The sequence below is a fragment of the Odocoileus virginianus genome, chromosome 2, assembly GCF_023699985.2.
Source record: "Odocoileus virginianus isolate 20LAN1187 ecotype Illinois chromosome 2, Ovbor_1.2, whole genome shotgun sequence".
Taxonomy (NCBI): Eukaryota; Metazoa; Chordata; class Mammalia; order Artiodactyla; family Cervidae; genus Odocoileus; species Odocoileus virginianus.
The window spans coordinates 77,244,601-77,258,049 of NC_069675.1; the positions used below are offsets into that span (position 1 = coordinate 77,244,601).

The 13,449-nt window shown below is 34.7% G+C and overlaps 1 protein-coding gene across 1 annotated transcript; it reads left to right on the plus strand.

Annotated features, from left to right (window-relative positions):
• Positions 1 to 773: 773 nt before the first annotated feature.
• RAD51AP2 (RAD51 associated protein 2) lies at positions 774 to 10,284 on the plus strand. The gene is given in 4 exon segments (XM_020910130.2): positions 774 to 2,477; positions 2,480 to 4,081; positions 4,330 to 4,413; positions 9,915 to 10,284. Coding segments are annotated over 4 exon segments (3,492 nt in total). The 5' UTR covers positions 774 to 829; the 3' UTR covers positions 10,073 to 10,284.
• The last annotated feature ends 3,165 nt before the right edge of the window (positions 10,285 to 13,449 follow it).

Below are 13,449 nucleotides of genomic sequence, written 5' to 3' on the forward strand. Positions count from 1 at the left end.
TTATCTGGATAATAATTTACACACGACTTTTTTCCTGAAATATTCAGACTGTTAAGTACCAGTGCTGCCTTCTCTCAAAACACACTTTAAGACTGAAGTGGGATTATAATTTTAAACGCCACTGGCATCATTAAGAGCACTTTAGGAAGTTTTACCACACACAGGGAAATTTGGTCTGGTGTTTACAGAGCTACACAGTTTCAGTGGACAAGATGGATCCAGAGAAACTGTGGAGACGTTCTTCTGAGAAAAAAACAGAATTTTAGAATTTAAAAAGTAAAAAAAGATTTTGACTTTTTAAAAAAATTCTAACCAGAGCGAAGAAAAAGTTTAGATCAGCTACAATTGTAACAATAGAAAGGAGTGCTAAACTGGGAAGACCCAGAGGGATCGGGTGGAGAGGGAGGTGGGAGGGGGGACTGGGATGGGGAATACATGTAAATCCATGGCTAATTCATATCAATGTATAACAAAAACTACTGTAATGATGTAAAGTAATTAGCCTCCAACTAATAAAAATTAAAAAAAAAAAAATAAAAAAAAAAAAAAAAAAAAAAAAAAAGAAAGGGGTGCTAAAAATAGACAAAATAACGGTCACAGGCGCTTGGTGTTTTTTGAGGTAGAGACTACGTGGGTGGGGCTCGCTAAAGGGGGGTGGGGCTCGCTGCAGGGGGGTGGGTGGGGGCGTGGCCCTGGGGCGGGCACTGGGGGCGTGGCTGGGGCGTGACCGAGGCGGGGCTGGAGGGGGTGTGTTGGTTCAGAGCCGCCTGGCACCGGCTGAGACCCGAGGCTGCCTGGAACCTGTGACGGATTCCCTCAGTTCGCTGTCATGTCGCTCCCGCAGCGCGACCCTCAGGTTTCCAAACTCGGGGAGCCTGTCTCCCCTTTACCACCTGCTGACGACCCTGATTCCCTACCACCCCGTAGTAAGAGACCCCGTCTTGAGGAGCCCGGTGGTGTTTCTGAGGTGGAGTGGAGGCTGCCTTTGGTGCCTTGCTTGTCTGAGGTGGAAAAAGTCTTGGAGCTGCCGCTCAGACCCGTCAAAGCGCTCACGATTTCAACTAAGGAGATTTTTGGTAACGCCACAGGCTCGTGTGCGAAGAAATCTGTCAGTGAGAAACAGATACATAATCCGGAATACCAAAATAGCAAAATTAAGATGAATAGTTGTTTGCCGTCTCTACCCTCACAAAATTTTGCTTCCGGTGTGAAGGCTTCTAGAACGTCTTGTGAACCAGGGCTGTATGACAGAGAGATTTTCGATGAGCATTGTAGTGATATATTTGAAACAGAGGCTGGTCAGCTGTCCCACGCCTCTGTACACGATGTACGTGTAATTAAAAACGAGGATGGAAAACAATATTTAGTCCAAGAGAGAGACAATAGTCAGGAAGACAATAATGACAGAAAACTGACAGAAAATCCATTTTTAGATATTACCTTTTACAAGGATACCAAATCAACATTTCATGATATTAAGAACAGATGTAAAGCTGGTAGTGTTATGCCATCAAAGAAAAAAGAAAATAGCATTCCAGCATCTACACTAAAAATATCAAAATCTCAAAACCAGCCCAGCATGGAAATTGCCAAACCTAGCTATTTTAGAGATAAGAGTACAACAAGTATCCCTGAGTTTCCAACTGATTTAAATAGCAAAATGTCCTCTGTCTATTTAAAGGAAATAGAGAAGAAAAATGACAAAAATGAGGCATATGTTAGGGATTTCACAAACATTCACTGGTCCCAAAATAGACCTGATGTTAAGAAGCAAAAGTTACAGAATGATAAAAAAATTGTGGATGCAGAAAATATTTTTTCTGAGTGTTATGAAAGTAACCACCAGTCACTCAGCAACCAAAGTGTTTGTGTGAGAAAAAAAGACTTGATCAGTTTACACTACTATAATCACAGTAGTATCAAGTCTGTTGCAATAGACTCTGCAAAGAATTTCACTATAAAACTAGAAAATGCAAATTGCAAGGAGACAGAAACAGGCCTGTACAGCTACATATTTACCAGATTGGAAAAACTGCAAAACTGGGACTGTAACATTATATATATTTTGAGAAAAAATAGGGAAAATAGTTGGACTGTGGATAGTTACAAGGTGAAATATGAAAATACGAAAAAAGCTGGAGAAATACTGAATTTGCAACAATTTTTAGAAATAGATCTAAGTAAAGGAAATTATCACAATATGAAAGTCATGAAAACACATGATGAAAAAGCAAAGCCTCTCATGACAGAAACACTGGGTAGTCAAAAAGCTTTAAAGCAAATTTTTTGCTTAAAATATAAAGGAGAAAACGATAATATGCTACACTTCAGGTATCATACCACACAAAAAGATTTTCATTTAAGCAGTAGTTTTGAAAATTTCATTGCGGAACTTTTTTATTTCCATGAAAGTATTTCAGGAAATCAAAAAGATAATATCTTAATCTGGTGTGGGATTTTGAAGTGTAAAAAGCAAATTGATGTCAAAATCTAATAACTGAGACTATGAATGTCAATCCAAATAATGATATTTCAAGCATATGTTTACAAACCAATGTTTTGGACCCTCTAAATATATTGAAAACCAGCATAACTTCTTTGCTCAATGACTTTGTCTCTTTTACAATTGTTGAAAATGATTCTAAATTAGAAGAGGGATGCATTTTCAAATGGATAATGTATTTGAATTATCCAAAAAATATCACAGTGGAAAATCATACTGTACATCCAGTCAGGACTTTAACTTTTTCAAGACTATTAGAAAATAATATGAAATCTATGTTAAAGAAAAGAATATTTAAAAGTGAACAAATTTGTGAAGAGTCTAAGAAAAAACTTACCAATTCCTTCAGTATGACAAGTAAAAAAATACACTTTCCCATTTTTGAAACATATGAAAAAATTCCTCTTTTAATGGACTTTGATGACACTGATGAAATTTTTCTGACAAAAGAAATTAGTTACAAGAATAAGAATTGTCCTGAACAAATCATGAGTGTGGAAAATTGGGTTCACTGTAGCTCTAAAACTAATGAAACCCATGTTAGGTCTTGTTCTCAATTTACACAGAACTGGAAATATATTAACAAAAAAAGTTATGAAGTAAATGTGCAGAACCAAGATTTATATGCTGAAGGAAAGCAAAAGCATAATAAGATCAGTAGTTTTAATTTTAACTACATATTTAAAGATTTCTTCAATACTAGGCAACAGGCTTTACAGGCAAGCCATGACAAAAAGCATAGTGAACAAACCAATCCCATGACTGTAACTCAGGTGCTAGATTTTGGGAACTTGATAAATGAAATTGAATATCAAAAATATGACTTAACTTTGAAGGAGGAAGAAAAAATCACAGCACAAAATTTAACAAACTTTTGCCAAGGTTATGAAGACATTAAGACAGAAAAAGAAGAGAAAAATAGTTTTTATTCAACGGATGACACGTTTATTGTGCAACCAATTTCATTAATGACTAAATTGGATATAGAAGAGACTAAATACGTTAATCAAAGTAATGTAGTTGACAGAAATGAAAATGAGAGTATTTTTCAAGAAAGTGAGTTAGCTAATTCAAAGCATTTTCATCCAAAGAATGACTCTTCAGAATGTTTTAATCATCAGTTTGAAACTCATTTGAGTGTAGGGAACAATGAATGTTTTCAGGACTTAACTGCCAAGTGTTTATCAACAGACATTCTGACAATAGCAAACAATTTTGAAATGAAGAGTAAATTTAATTTAGTGCTTGAAGAACTTCGTATGTTTCATGAAATTAGTAAAGAAAATGAAATTCTCAGCACTGTGGAAACCAACAATAGGCAAGAAAATTACTTTGTAGGAAGCAATGCTGTTGAGGAGGTAAAAATAGGGATAAAAAAGAGTTTGAAAATGGGTACAGAAAACAAATTATGTTCATCTTCTTTGCTTGGTGATATGATAGCAAGTCCTAATATGCATAAAAAACACCAAAGTTTATTTAAATGGAAAACAGTTCCCAAAAATGATGAACAGGAAGTTCCTAATGATTGCTGTCTAAGAACACCAGAGGAAGAATTACTTTATTCTACTTCTAAGGAAGGTATGAAATTGATTTTAAAATGTACTTTCTGAGATAAAATATGGCATTTTTTCCTTTGTAGGCCAAATATATAATTTTGGCAAAAAAGAAAATAAGGTGTAAGACAATGTTTATTGATGTTATTATTTTTCTATTATATATAAGGAACCAATGGGAGGGAATATTTCTGAAAAAGTAATTTGTTTATAGTATTGACACTTCATATAAAAAGTTACTTTTTGTTATAACACATTGATCTATATTTTCAGGTTGTGAAAATCCTTCACCTGAAAGACCAACTTTTTTCTCTGATGAATTTAAGGGAGAAAAATTTAATTATCTACTGGAGGCAGGTAGGAGTTTTGGTTATTTTCTTTAATACTTTCTAAGATGATTACTGCATTCTTGTATTTTTAGCATAAGGAAAATATCCTTAGGTTGTTAAAAAATAAATACAAAGACTTAATACTTTTGTAAACATTAATAATTTATTGATACAAATTCATACAGTTAAAAACTGGCTACAAATGAAAAAAATCATTTAGAATGTAACTAGAAAATATACTCTATAAAACTGTTTAAGTATCGTCAGTGATGTCTTGCAGTAGCTATATGATAAGATGGGTATTATATATCTAATATGTACATCTAATGTATGTAACATTAATTAGCAAAAGCGAAAAAGGCATTTGTCTAAGTTAGAGTTACATTGGTGTTACTCCCAATTATAAATTTATTATCATTGTTTGCTATCCTTTAAATATTATAGGGCTGTTTATATGAACATTTTATATGTAATTTTGAAAGAAATTAGCACCATTTAGATATATTAGCATCATTTAGTACTATGGCATTTAAATGTTTGATTGTAAAAGAATCAAACTAAAGAAAAGTTAAACAGCTAACCTTATTCTTTGCCTAAGAGGTCTGTAATATCAGAATAAAGTACACTAAGTCTACCATCTGTTCTAACTTATAGTACCAATGAGAGTGAGGTAGGGGTTGGATTGAAATTAGGGAATTATTTTCTAAATGACTACATTTTCATTTGATCTGAAATTGCTGGTTTTATACAAGACTAGATCTAGAAAGAATGATGATGTAGGCGAAATATATTTATCAAAATATCTTCAGTCTTGCATCACTTCTCAAAGCATTTCTTCTGGCTTCTCATTAGGAGAAACTGCTGTCCCTGACACTTTTTATTCAGTCACTTCAAAACTGCATAATTTCTTTTTTCTTAGCTTTCAATGAAATACTCTTAAGAATTAATCCAAGTCCTTGGAAGATCAAAAGCCTGTGGGTTTACTCCCCTGAAAAAAGGAAATAATTTAAGGAACAATACTCTATGAGAATGAAAGTAAGGTAGTAGAATTAGCCTGAAAAGGATAGGGGTTGTTTCTTATAGAACAGGAGGAAAGGAAGAAATTGGGTTTAGGAACGTATTCTCTGATAGAAGAAGATTGTTAGAGAACACAAACTCATATTGTCATCTTGATGATAATTGGGTTAATGAAATGGATATTTAAGACAGATTAAAGTATGTGCCTAAATCAGAAAAGAAATGTTACATTTGTTGGAAATATCTGAACCCATAATACTCTATTGTGGCTTCACAAGGAAAGGTACCTCCTTGTCAAGAAATATGAAAAATAATGTTAGAGGTCAGCCAAAATTACTTAATACTATGTTAGGATCATTGTGAAGCCTCTTTCAAAGTGCATAAAAATGGAATGATATACCTGGGATTTGTTAAAATCCATAGTGTGAGGGAAAAGTTGGGAAGTACTGGGGAAAATGGACAAATTATGGACTAAAAATGGACTAATTCTGTCTAGGCAGACCGGATCCCTACTTATGCAGGGTGTTTTTAAAGGTATTGAAAGACTTCTGATTGTGCAGAGATGTTTTTGATACCCACCCACTTGTCATCATGATGCCTCCAATTAAAGTTTCTGCTACCAACATTTCTAGTGCATCCTATCTCCCTTTCTGTCTCTCTCCTCTCTTTCTGGTATGGAGGAGGCAAATACTTTGAGTGTGTCAAATGCCAGCTAGCCAGTATGCCAGGAGCTTTATATATCATTTAGTACCAATACTTCTCAAATTTTAATGTATATGTCAACCAAAGAATGTCACGAGTCACCTGATTCTACGAGTGAGTCATTAGGCACTGCTCTTGCTGACCTCTAGCATAGTCTGAAAGGAGTTCAGGGCAGAGATTAGGAATGAGGCATTCTGTGCTCTGGAAAAACTAGCAGAACAGGTCTTCAGATAGATATTTTCAAGAGAAAATTGTATGAACCTAATTTCTTGCATCTTCCCATACTTAGAAAAGCACTGAAATAATTGACTAAAACATCTGTTACTCCTCACTGGCACTAAGCTTCTACCAAGATGTGAGTCTGGTTGCATATACCTCTTCTCCAAAATCACATGTATGTGTACCTCCTCTCTAACCTGTCCAGAGCAGTTCTTCAGAGCTATCTGAGAGGCTGTATCTGGAGGGTATGCTCCTCAGTATGTCCCCAAACAAAACTGAAACTCACAGCTCTCAGCTCAGTTCAGTCACTTAGTCGTGTCTGACTCTTTGCAACCCCATGGACTGCAGCACACCAGGCCTCCCTGTCCATCACCAACTTCCAGAGTTTACTCAAACTCATGTCCATTGAGTCAGTGATGCCATCCAACCATCTCATCCTGTCATCCCCTTCTCCTCCCACCTTCAATCTTTCCCAGCATCAGGGTCTTTTCCAGTTGAGTCAGTTCTTCACATCAGGTGGCCAAAGTATTGGGGTTTCAGCTTCAGCATCAGTCCTTTCAATGAATATTCAGGACCGATTTCCTTTAGGATGGACTGGTTGGATCTCTTTGCAATCCAAGAGACTCTCAGGAGTCTTCTCCAACACCACAGTTCAAAAGCATTAATTCTTTGGCGCTCAGCTTTCTTTATAGGCCAACTGTCACATCCATACTCCACACACGACTACTGGAAAAACCGTAGTTTTTATTAGACAGAAATTTGTTGGAAAAGTAATGCCTCTGCTTTTTAATATGCTGTCTAGGTTGGTCATAACTTTTCTTCCATGGAGCAAATGTCTTTTAATTTCATGGCTGCAGTCACCATCTGCAGTGATTTTAGAGCCCCAAAAAATAAAGTCTCATAGTTTTCACTGTTTCCCCATCTATTTTCCATGAATTGATGGGACCAGATGCCATGATCTTAGTTTTCTGAATGTTGAGTTTTAAGCCAACTTTTTCACTCTCCTTTTTCACTTTGATCAAGAGGCTCTTTAATTCTTAGCTTTCTGCCATAAGGGTGGTGTCATCTGTATATCTGAGGTTATTGATGTTTCTCCCAGCAATCTTGATTCCAGCTTGTGCTTCATCCAGTGCAGCATTTTTCATGATGTCCTCTGCATATAAGTTAAATAAGCAAGGTGACAATTTACATCCTTGATGCGTACTCCTTTCCTGATTTGGAACCAGCCTGTTGTTCCATGTCAAGTTCTAACTGTTGCTTCCCGACCTGCATACAGAATTCTTAAGAGGCAGGTCAGGTGATCTGGTATTCCCATCTCTTGAAGAATTTTGTGCAGTTTATTGTGATTCACACAGTCAAAGGCTTTGGCATATTCAATAAAACAGAAGTAGATGTTTTTCTGGAATTCTCTTGCTTTTTGGATGATCCAGCGGATGTTGGCAATTTGATCTCTGGTTCCTCTGCCTTTTCTAAATCTCAGCTCTCACATTGTGTGCTTCGATTTCATTTGACATGTACATCACCTGGGTGTTTTGTTAAATGATTCTGATTTTGTTGTGTGGTAGACTCTAAGATTCTGCATTCCTTTTTTTAAAAATTTTGTTTTATTTTTTTTCCTTTTTAAAAAAATTAATTAATTTATTTATTTTACTTTACAACATTGTATTGGTTTCTGCATTCCTATCAAGCTTCTAGCAAATGGAGGTGCTGCTAGTGTTTGAGTTGAGCTGGAACTTTGAGTTGTAAGGATTTAAAAAAGGAACTGAGTTGGTATTGTTTTTAAAAGACCACTAACTAATAAACTTCATGAATTTTTTCTTTAACATTGATGTCTAAATGAGCAGTTGCTGGTATTATGCTTGGATGTATAGAATTGTTAAATAACACAAAGCAATAAATTAATCTAGTACCTAGTAATAGAAAAAGGGATTTACTTTTTACATAATTTTCTTCATGAAAAGGGAGGAAATCAAAGGAGGCAAAGAAGTGTATATCCTTATAGCCACTCATTAGTGACTGTTTAAGATTAGGTCCTTTGCCAGAGACCTGCTGTTGTTACAAATTTGTTCAGTGATTTCCCAGAAGTTGCAAAATTACCAGAAATATCTATTATATTAGAATATTAAAGGGGAAAGACATACTTTGGAAAGGTAATCAAATAGACTAATCATAACTTTGTTCTGAAACAATAATTTCATAATAAAGAAGTACACTTAGCATAAATTGCCAAGTTATCTAATTTATAACCAAATTGTGTGTAGTAGACATGAGCCAACAATTTTATTTTAATTACATCATCTCTTTTTTAAGAAATGAAAACATATAGGAATACATTTTTTCTGATTTTTATAATTAACTTTATAATTTTAATGTTTAATAAAGTACATTAAACTGATTTATAGCTGTTTTATATTGTTTTCTTCCTATTTACATATAGCTAAATTTTATATTTTATTTCATTATTATTTGCATATATACATACACAATTTATATTTGATTCAACTTGGTATAAATTATGCTATTTACCTTTTACCATATTTAGCATTAGGTTAATTACACTGTTTTTGGCATAATGTGCTATTATATTAAGGTCATACTAATTGATGAAAGTTTGATACCTTTTTAGCTTCACATATATACCCTACTGTTTATTTAAAAAATATTCAAAGAGGTATTTTGATAAGAGGTACTCGTTATCAAGAGTAGTTGATTCTACCTGTTTGGTTAAAGGATTAGTAAGGTGTATTCAGTTCAGTTCAGTTCAGTCGCTCAGTTGTGTCCAACTCTTTGCGACCCCATGGACTGCAGCACGCCAGGCTTCCCTGGAGCTTGCTCAAACTCATGTCCATCAAGTCAGTGATGCCATCCAACCATCTCATCCTCTGTTGTCCCCTTTTCCTCCCACCTTCAATCTTTCCTAGGATCAGGGTTTTTTCCAATGAGTTCTTTGCATCAGGTAGCCAAATGTTTTGAACTTTTTACAAAATGTTAGTGTCATGTTAAATAAAACTTCAAAATTAGAGCTCTCCATTGATACATGATGATGAAATACATTTGTGCTGTATATAATAATATACAGCATATATATATGCTGTATATATATAATATATAGTATATATATGCTGTATATATATAATGTATATATAGTATATATAATATATAATATATATACTATATAATATATAGTATATATAATAATCTCTATTAGAAGCCACATGTACTTATTAATGATATAGTCTAATAACTTCTAATAGAAAAATACCATAGTCTTTACAGCCACTACATCATGTTAAGTTTAAACTCTGTATAGTTTTGTTAATGTTAAGCCAGATTGCATGACTGGAATGCTGATTTTATATAGTTGCTATGTTATGTTATGTTGGTCATGTTACTTAACTTTTTTGTGCTGAGTTTTCCACATTTAAAAAATGGAGATAAGAGTAAGTAAACTAATGCACTCAAATCACTTAGTTCAGTGACTCAGTAAATGTTGTTAGTATCGTGATTTTAGAAGTTAGTAATCACTTTTAAGCATAGAAACTATGAGTGATTTTTACTCCCTTATGTACTTTTATTGTCTTACATTTTTAGGTAGCAGTTTTTCATATGGAATTTCAAGAGTACTACCTCTTAAGACATGCAGTCGACCAGTCAGGATTGGATTGTCAAGAAAGGCTAAGGTTAAACAACTTCATCCCTATCTGAAATGAATATGTTTCGAGAACTTAAAAGAAGATTTTGGACTTTAATATTTCAAAACATTTCACATCTATAAATCTTTTGTTTTTTCCTTTGGATAAATGCTTTCTTCCAGCTTAGGAGTTTTGTGCTTTCTTTATTATAAATTTAAAGAGGGTTTTGTGTATGTGTGTATCTAATGTGTGTATCTACCTTTAAATGTTATAAAATATTTCATTAATGTTTTCATAGCATATTAATAAATATACACATGAAGACTTTTCATAGTCTTATAAAATATGTCAACTTATTTCCATGATATATGTATATGAAGTGTTTGTGGAGAGCATTGATAGTATTTATTGATTTCTGAAAAGAATCTATGACTCCTAAAAATGTCACAAACTACCTATTCTAATCCAGTCTCCCTATTTTTAAAGTGAGAAAAACAGAGGTACAAAGAGGATGGGTAAATTTTTCAAGACCGCTTAGGATTCAGGGGCTTCCCTGGTAGCGCAGTTGATAAAGAATCCGCCTGCAATGCAGTTTGACTTCTGGATCAGGAAGATCCCCTGGAGAAGGGCCAGGCTACCCAATCCAGTATTCTTGGGCTTCTTGATGGCTCAGCTGGAAAGAATCTACCTGCAATGTGGGAGACCTGGGTTCGATCCCTGTGTTGGGAAGATCCCCTGGAGGAAGGGAACAGTTACCCACTTGGGTTTTAGTCCAAGGGGTTGCAAAGAGTCATTCATGACTGAGCGACTTTCACTTTTCAGTTTAGTCAAGATTGAAATAAAAGCACTCTCCTCTCCCTGTAGCAATTTTTTTTTCACCTTTTTCTGAATTCACTTTCTAGTTTTTGTTTTCCCTTCCAGCGTCTATCTTTGGCTAGAGCAGAATTATGATCATGTAGTTATCAATTAATTAATTTATAAAACAAACATATTTTGATAATCTTGCTATTGTATTAGGCTCAGTAGTAGAATGTATGAGAAGACATACATAAGAGCTGCCTTAATTAGCTTACTTTTTATACACAGAGAAAATATATGATATACATAATTTAAAGATATAATTTAAAGGTTACCATTAGTAGAGCAATATTTTTCAAAACACTTGACAGAGAAATAGCAATAAAGTGGGCTACTTAGCAAAAAGTAAGGAAGAAAGGAACTGTCAAGAAAGGATAAAATCAGAAAAAGGAAGACTGATGTATCAGTTCACAAATAAATGTGACCGGATTAAATTATCCTGCTACAAGCCAAGGTTCTCAGACACACTAAATATCATTTCAAATTCAGCTCTATTCATTAATTTTCATTCCCCATTGTGTACTTTGTAACTTCAACATCCTGCTTTAATTTCTTATTTTTCCCCACAGAACTCACCACCTTCTCACACACTATGTAATTTATATCTTGCTAGAATGCAAGCCCCTTGAAGGCAGGTTTCTTTTCCCTCCCCCAGCTTATATATCCTAAGTGCCTAGAAGAGTACCTGCCCCTTGTAAGTACTCATAAAATATTTGTGTGTACAAGTGATTAAATTTCAACACCAGGTCACGATATCTATGTCTTTTGAATTCTTAATGGCTTTATGACCTTGGAAAAGTCTAAAAAGGGGATAAAAATATCTCATGGAATCATTATTATGTTAAATGAGCTAATGCATGTGATATATTCATAATAGCTCTGATATTAGTAGAAACTGCTCAGTAATGAAAAATAAAGTACTGATGCACAGCAAATACTCAATAGCTAGTAACTAGAATGTTTTGACTTTTTCTTTTCTCCCTGTATTTTGAGTTAGATTATCTTTGGGAGTATGCCTATTCCCTTGAGTCTGTTGAAGATATTCCTTTAAGTTTTTTTCTACATGGGTCCTCATCTTCCTTCTCCTTCTTTTTATTATTATTCTAAGCTCCATGTTGGATTTTTCTTTCATTTTATACGTGGCAGATCTCATCACGCTCAAAATTTGTCTTCACAAACCTTGGTCCTTTTCCCCGTTCTTTGTTGTTGTGTGTGAATACTGAATTCCATTCTCATATCAATTTCTCTAGGACAAATTTTTATGCTCCCAGTCTTATTCTTAATTTCAGGAAGCTTTTATATATGCTTTCATTTTTCTCTAATAAATGGTGCATAAACTTAAAACCACTATGGGTTCTTTCATACTCTGAACTGCATAAGTATAAACTCCTAGCACATACTATTTCTATGCTGCTACACCATTACTGGGCTTCCCTGGTGGTTCAGACAGTAAAGAATCCACCTATTATGCAGGAGACCTGGTTCAATCCCTGGGTCAGGAAGATCCCTTGGAAAAGGGAATGGCTACCCACTCCAGTATTCTTGCCTAGAGAATTCCATTGACAGAGAGCCTGGCGGGTTACAGTCCATGGGGTTGCAGAGTTAGACACGACTGAGCGACTAACACTTCTTCACTTCACACCATTACTATTAATACTTTGATCTATAGAGGTTTTCTTATTAAAATTTTGAGGAAGATTGCACCTCCTCAAATTGAAATTTGCTCATACTAGCATCATTATTCAAGTTGTCCTTCCCTCAGTACTTCCTTCCCAAATACACGTATGCACACAAAAGCAGACACCACCTTCCTCCTTATGCCTAGTTTTGTGAATTCTTGTTTCCGGAATTAGAAAGTTGGAGGATAGGAGGCAGGTAATGTTTTGGCCCTTTTGCTTTTGTCATCATAGCCAGGTTTGGAGAGTCAGCATTGAGAGCTATGATTGAAGATATTTAAAATTGAAATCCATCTTCCCTCCACCTTGTTCTTTTTATGTTTGTTCTTAAAATGTAAAAGTTGAATGCTTTCGGATTAGAAGAAAAATATTCAAAGGATGAAAAGCCACTTCAAAAAATACTTGCTTTTCTTCAACCTTAGAATAAATCTCTGGGTTATTTCAGTTTGAAGCAACAAGCTTTTGGATGCATTAACAGTGAGCACGAGAAGAGAAGCAGAACCTTCCATTAAACCAACTTGAAAAAGTTATGTTGATAGTCAGTGCCTTAAGTCAGTGCCTTAAACTTCTGAGTTAATGTTATCCATTTAACATTATTTAGTTAATCAAAATAGAAAATAAAATATTTAGTAAAGTTGATCTTTAGTTCCGTCTCAATGGCCACATGAAAGAATTTATAGAGTCAGCCATCAGTTTGGGAAGTTTTTCTAATAACACAAATATTACACATACTTACATAGACATATACTACTTTGTGACAGAATTTATACTACTAAAAATTATTTTGGGGGGCAACTTCCCAGGTGATCCAGGGGTTAAGACTCCATGCTCCCAATGCAGGGGGCGTGGGTTTGATCCTCGGTCAGGGAACCAGATCTTGCATACCTCAATTATGACCTGGCACAGCTAAATAAATAGAAATTATCTTTTGGGCTGAAGGGATTAGGATATAAAGCTATC